This window comes from Ranitomeya variabilis, chromosome 6 (genome assembly GCF_051348905.1).
Source record: "Ranitomeya variabilis isolate aRanVar5 chromosome 6, aRanVar5.hap1, whole genome shotgun sequence".
NCBI classification, from domain to species: Eukaryota; Metazoa; Chordata; class Amphibia; order Anura; family Dendrobatidae; genus Ranitomeya; species Ranitomeya variabilis.
This window is the reverse complement of record NC_135237.1, coordinates 538,074,412-538,081,727: the sequence shown is the minus strand read 5'-3', so window position 1 is coordinate 538,081,727 and position 7,316 is coordinate 538,074,412. Positions and strand designations below refer to the sequence as shown.

Sequence of the window (7,316 nt, the reverse complement as noted above, 5' to 3'; positions counted from 1 at the left end):
CGTAACTACCCCAGTTGCTGTGAGAAAAGTAAAATAAAACAACCCTTTACCCTTACCTATCCTCACTTTCTGCCACCTCTGCTACTGCCACAGTCTCAGTCCTCTTCATCAGTCTTCTTTTCTTCTGCCGCTGAGGACAATTTGACGTTTGTGATGGTATTTGGGGGCAGTGTACATCATGATATGCATTGCACACCCATGTGACCACATAAGGCCTCATAAGCTGCTTCAGATTTACCTCATGTGAGTGGCCAACAAACATTATCATTAGTGCAAGTTTTGTCCTCCTTCACTTGACTGCATGAAGCCTATCATAGGTCTCAGATTGGCCTCACGCCAGAATGGAAAGACAGAAAAAACGAGATCGGTGTGGGGGACTGGAGTGGCGGAGGATGTGTAGTAGAAAGTAACATAGAAAGTGTGAGCTCAATTCATTGCATGTCAATAATGTTGTAGCTGGCAACTGTCTTGGATTTGCTTCGATGCACAGGTGACATAGAAAACCAGAATATTAGTGGTACAGGTGTAGGTGACACTCATGAGGGGCTTTGAACATCTCCAGAAAATGTTGGTATATATGAAATCTTTTTCTTCTCCTCTCATCTCTCTACACAACCACCAGTCATTTTGGACTGGAAGATGGGAGTCAACTGACACGTGGTTCTCCAGATACAGATTTATAATAATAGGGAAATGTTGTGTAAGCAGTTATTACAGTGGAATTAGCCTTTAATTATTGTTAAAGGAGACCTGTCACTTACCGAAAACATCTATTTTTTTTTACTTGGCGAAATGCCGCTGTTCTTCCAAATGTGAAGCTGTTTTTCTTTTATTCTTGCTCCAAGAACCATAGAGTGATAGAGTTGGAAGGGACCTCTAAGGTCATCATGTCCAACCCCTGATCAATGCAGAATTCACTAAACCATCTAAGACAGATGTCTGTCCAGCCTCTGTATGAAGACTTCCATTGAAGGAGAACTCACCACCTCTCGTGGCAACTTGTTCCACTCATTGAGCACCCTCACTGTCAAATTTTTTTTTCTAATATCTAATCTGTATCTTCTTCCTTTCAGTTTCATTCCATTGCTTCTTGTGTTTCCATGTGCAAATGAGAATAATAATGATCCCTCTACACTGTGACATCCCTTCAGATATTTGTAGGCAGCTATTAAGTCTCCTCTAAACCTTCTTTTTTGCAAGCTAAACATTCCCAGATCTTTTAACCGTTCCTTGTAGGACATAGTTTGCAGTCCGCTCACCATCCTGGTAGCTCTTCTTTGAACTTGCTCCAGTTTTTCGATGTAAAAAATTCCTGACATTTGCGCCCTTTTTACTTCTATGTAAATCTAGTCATTTTAGCCAAGTTGGAGAGGTTTCTTTGTGTGTGTCTTATTGAATACCACACTCACACTTGACTAACAAGACTAGATTTACATACCGGGAAGAAGGGGCCATATCTCAGAAATGGAGAGCAGCAGGAGCAAAAGAAAAACATCACCAGATTCAAGAGAACAGCAGAATTTACACAAGGTATAAAAGTACATATTTATAGCATGTTCCAAGATTTTTTTTTTTAAGTAGAAAATATATTACACATCTCTCTAAAAAAAAAATATAGAAAATTTTAGGATTAAATTAGCATAAATAGAATATTTCTACCATTTACAGCATCTTGATAACTACGACATAGAGACATATTAAATACATATAAAAACACCTATAGACCAGATGATAAGGAAAGAACACCGCATCTTGGTCTTCTTCTATACCGCTCATGTATCCATCAATATTTCCTTACAAAAAAAAAGTATAATAAAAATACTTCCATAAATAAAGCTTATACAGCAGGTACCAGAATAGGACTCCAGTCTGAGGTGTTGTGCAAGAGGGGATGAGACGGTGAGGCGATACAAAGTCACTTCTTCACCGCTCACAGCAATGTCTCCAGCTTTACAGCTTGTGTTTGGTTCCCATTAATCTCCAGAATCATTTTCTGATACAGACTGTACATGGAATCTCCCATCAGAAATTGTCCCAGTTTCTTCATCCTCTTGCGTAACACCCTGGGGAGTTGGGCCATTTTTATCTCTTTGAGACCCTCAATTGTGTTCCCTTTGTTTTTATTCCTCCAAAGACTCAAAAGTTTTATTAGATGTTTTGGCCGCTCACACGTCTTTAAGGTTTTTTCAATATCTTCTTGCTTTACTCTCTTTCCAGGTAAACTCCGCATTAAGGTCAAGATGTTTTTGCTGGTCAGATTTAGGGATCCTAGAAGGTTAAATACTCCCTTTTCGCACTCTTTTAAATCTGGAAGAAAAGGAAGAAGAAAATGTTTTTATGTCTATTTGTACGGGTACTATTTTCTGCTATCTGTTGGGGATGTTGCATGGACCATGTATATACAGGCTGACGACACCAAATCTCGATTATTCATTACTGCTTCTTCATTGCTTTGTATACAGTGATCGAGAAGACAGAGATGGTAGTCAACCATCTCTGCCTTCTCTATGGGGAGCTCAGCTGTGTCTGACATCCGGCTCCTCGTTCCTGCAGCTGCACGATTGCATGTACTATATACAGTGATATTTTAGAAAATGACTGCAGATTAGAACGAGGACCTCCTGGATGTTTGTCATCTATGGTCATCCTAAACATAGCCAGAGAGAAAGCTAACAAATCCAAGCAGTATAACGAGGCCAAAAGAAGCATTTAGGCCTCCATCCCTGATTTTACTACATAGTGAAAGTTTCTTTTTCAAGCTTGCCAGAAAGAGATTTCTGTTGCCAGGTCCTTTTAAATTAGAGTAGATATGCCCACAAAATAATATCTATTGGTCCATAGCCCATCTACAATTCATCATCTGTTATTTAAAGCATATAAAAAAGGAAAATGGCTGTTGACACGGACAATCATATACGGTACATATTTGTATGTGATGATGATGTTCAGAGCCTGTGAAATATTTTGAGTTACTAAAAACATGTTTCTTTTTTAATCGTAAATGGTATTACCTTTGATGACATTGCTGAAGGAGTCATCCGCTTGGCTGTGACTCTTGTATAATTTATATAAGTAGAAAGGCTGTACCTTTGGGTTATGAATTTCCCGTATTTTATTTATTTGCTGTGATATCATCGCTGTGGTAGAAAATCTCTGAATGAGAGTCATTATCCAGTTCTCTGGAGGTGTTGGAAACCGAAATAAGGCCTCTTCACAAAGTGTGACATCTAGAGAAAGCGTTGCAAGAAAGGTGACATTCCAAATAATAAATAAACATGAATTTCTACTTTTTTTTATTTTTTTTTAAATCAAATACTTTTTATTGAGGAAAGCAGAAAGGATAGCATTACATACATAAGCATGCAATAGAGTACAAATTATAATACTTTCCCCATTTTTTAATAAATGTAAATACACCAAACACCCCCCCATACCAAGAAACCCCCCATGAATTTCTACTTTAATATTGCCTACCATGTGCTAGATTATACCAACACCACTGTTTCCTCTGACTTAGAATATAAGTCTTATATCCTGAACTATGTACAAGAGAATAACTATGATGACAACATTATGATTAACATTAAGATTATATCTACTATAATACTGCCCCTCTGTACAAGAATATAACTACTATACATAATACCGACCCCTATGTAAAAGAATATAACTAATATAACTACTATAATACTGCTCCTATGTACAAGAATATAACTGCTATAATAGTGCTCCTATGTACAAGAATATAACTACTATAATACTGCCCCTATGTACAAGACTATAACTAATATAACTACTATAATACTGCCCCTATGTACAAGAATATAACTACTATAATACTGTCCCTATGTACAAGAATATAACTACTATAATACTGCCCCTATGTACAAGAATATAACTGCTATAATACTGCCCCTATATACAAGAGTATAACTACTATAATACTGCCCCTACATACAAGAGTATAACTACTATAATACTGCTCCTATGTACAAGGATATAACTACAATAATACTGCTCCTATGTACAAGAATATAACTACTATAATACTGCCCCCTATGTACAAGGATATAACTACTATAATACTGTTCCTATGTACAAGAATATAACTACTATAATACTGCCCAATGTACAAGAATATAACTTCTATAATACTGCCCTTGTGTATAAGAATATAACTACTATAATACTGCTCCTATGTACAAGGATATAACTACTATAATACTGCCCCTATGTACAAGAATATAACTGCTATAATACTGACCTGTTGTGAATTTGGATTCTGGGCTCCCCCGGTGGCCGCTTGTGGAATTGGACTTGTCATCCTCTTTCCTGTTTCACCTGATTCCATCAGTAGTGGGTGTCGCTATTTAAGCTCATTTCTCTGGTGGTTTCTTGCCGGTCAACAATGTTATCTGATGCCTCTCAGTGCTTGTTCCTGCTTCTAGACAACTACTGATAAGTTGGACTTTTGTCCATGTTTTGTTTTGCCTATTTGTTCCAGTTCGCAGCTGAAGTTTTGTTACTGTGTCTGGAAAGCTCTCGTCGATCAGGGATTGCTACTCTGGCGTTATGAGTTAATGCCAGAGTTTAAGGTAATCTCTGGATGGTGTTTTGTTAGTATTTTTCTGCTGACCATGAAAGTATACTATCTGTCTTCTGCTATCTAGTAAGCGGACCTCAAATTTGCTAAGACTATTTTCCTGCTGCGTTTGTTGTTTCATCTGAACTCACCGTCATTATATGTGGGGGGCTACTGTCTTCTTTGGAATATTTCTCTAGAGGTGAGCCAGGTCTTATATTTCCCTCTGCTAGCTATTTAGGTCTTAGGCCAGAGCTGGGCATCTAGCTATAAATAGGAAATGCTACCTGGCTATTTCTAGTTGCGCGGCAGGCTTAGTTCATGGTCAGTATAGTTCCATCTTCCGAGAGCTTGTCCCTCTATAGGCTTGCTATGATCTCTGCCTGCAGAGATCATGACAGTTTGACCGGCCCCCCCAGATATGAGGAACCTCATTTGGAACTTCAGGCAGAAAAAACTTTGATGGCACTATCTCAGGGGCAAGACGAAGCTGAAGTTTTCTGCCAAAAATTCCGTAAATGGTCTGTGCTTACTCAGTGGAATGAGTGCGCCTTGGCGGCAACTTTCAGAGAAGGTCTCTCTGATGCCGTTAAGGATGTTATGGTGGGGTTCCCTTTGCCTGCAGGTCTGAATGAGTCCATGACAATGGCTATTCAGATTGATAGGCGTCTGCGGGAGCGCAAACCGATGCACCATCTGGCGGTGTCTATGGAAAAGACGCCAGAAAGTATGCAGTGTGATAGAATTCTGTCCAGGAGTGAGCGACAGAATTTTAGACGGAAGAATGGATTGTGTTTCTATTGTGGGGATTCTTCTCATGTTATATCGGCATGCTCTAGGCGTACAAAGAAGCTTGATAAGTCTGTTTCCATTGGCACCATTCAGTCTAAGTTTATTTTGTCTGTAACCCTGATTTGCTCTTTGTCATCCATTGCCACGGACGCCTATATTGACTCTGGCGCCGCTCTGAGTCTTATGGATTGGTCCTTTGCCAATCGTTGTGGTTTTGATTTAGAGCCTTTGGAGACTCTTATTCCTCTGAAGGGGATTGACTCCACCCCATTGGCTAATAATAAACCACAATACTGGACACAAGTAACCATGCGTATCAATCCGGATCACCAGGAGATTATTCGTTTCCTGGTGCTGTATAATTTACATGACGATTTGGTACTGGGATTGCCATGGTTGCAGTCTCACAACCCAGTCTTGGACTGGAGAGCTATGTCTGTGTTGAGCTGGGGATGTAAGGGTATTCATGGGGACGTACCTTTGGTTTCTATTTCGTCGTCCATTCCCTCTGAAGTCCCTGAGTTCCTCTCTGATTATCAAGACGTCTTTGACGAACCCAAGCTTGGGTCGTTACCTCCGCACCGTGAGTGCGATTGTGCCATAGATTTGATACCGGGTTGTAAATATCCAAAGGGTCGTTTGTTTAATTTGTCTGTGCCGGAACATGCTGCTATGCGGGAATATATAAAGGAGTCTTTGGAAAAGGGACATATTCGTCCATCTTCTTCTCCCTTGGGAGCTGGGTTTTTCTTTGTCTCAAAAAAAGACGGCTCTTTGAGACCATGTATTGATTATCGGCTTCTGAATAAGATCACTGTTAAGTATCAATACCCATTGCCATTGCTTACTGATTTGTTTGCTCGTATAGAGGGTGCTAAGTGGTTCTCTAAAATTGATCTTCGTGGGGCGTATAATTTGGTGCGGATCAGGCAGGGGGATGAGTGGAAGACCGCATTTAATACGCCCGAGGGCCACTTTGAGTATTTGGTCATGCCTTTTGGTCTTTCTAATGCCCCTTCAGTTTTCCAGTCTTTTATGCATGATATTTTCCGCGATTTTCTGGATAAATTTATGATAATATATCTGGATGATATTCTGATTTTTTCTGATGACTGGGACTCTCATGTCCAGCAGGTCAGGAGAGTTTTTCAGGTTCTGCGGTCTAATTCTTTATGTGTGAAGGGGTCTAAGTGCGTTTTTGGGGTCCAGAAAATTTCCTTTTTGGGGTATATTTTTTCTCCCTCTTCCATTGAGATGGATCCCGTCAAGGTGCAAGCTATTTGTGACTGGACTCAGCCCTCCTCTCTTAAGGGTCTTCAGAGATTTTTGGGCTTTGCCAACTTTTACCGCCGATTTATTGCTGGTTTTTCGGATGTCGTTAAACCACTGACTGATTTGACCAGACAAGGCGCTGATGTTGCTAATTGGTCCCCTCATGCTGTAGAGGCCTTTCAGGAGCTTAAGCGCCGTTTTGCCTCTGCCCCTGTGTTGCGTCAGCCTGATGTGAATCTGCCTTTTCAGGTTGAGGTTGACGCTTCGGAGATCGGAGCTGGGGCAGTGTTGTCGCAGAAAGGTTCCGACTGCTCCGTCATTAGGCCTTGTGCCTTCTTTTCTCGCAAATTTTCGCCCGCAGAGCGGAATTATGATGTTGGGAATCGGGAGCTTTTGGCCATGAAGTGGGCGTTTGAGGAGTGGCGCCATTGGCTCGAGGGGGCTAGGCATCAGGTGGTGGTATTGACTGACCACAAAAATTTGATTTATCTTGAGACTGCCAGACGCCTGAATCCTAGACAGGCGCGCTGGTCTTTATTTTTTTCTCGCTTTAATTTTGTGGTGTCATACCTACCGGGTTCTAAGAATGTTAAGGCAGATGCCCTTTCTAGGAGTTTTGACCCGGACTCTCCTGGTAATTCTGAACCCACAGGTATCCTTAGGGAGGGAG

The 7,316-nt window shown here is 40.6% G+C and overlaps 1 protein-coding gene across 1 annotated transcript in view; it reads right to left on the bottom strand.

Moving 5' to 3' along the window:
• Positions 1-1,504: 1,504 nt before the first annotated feature.
• Positions 1,505-7,316, bottom strand: part of TNFRSF11B (TNF receptor superfamily member 11b) — a 30,339-nt gene continuing 24,527 nt past the window's right edge. Inside the window, exons 4-5 of the mRNA XM_077268221.1 lie at positions 3,012-3,227; positions 1,505-2,307 (exon numbers count right to left, since the gene is read on the bottom strand). Coding sequence (XP_077124336.1) covers positions 1,931-2,307; positions 3,012-3,227 — 593 coding nt within the window. The 3' untranslated portion in view covers positions 1,505-1,930. The remainder of the gene's footprint in view (positions 2,308-3,011; positions 3,228-7,316) is intronic.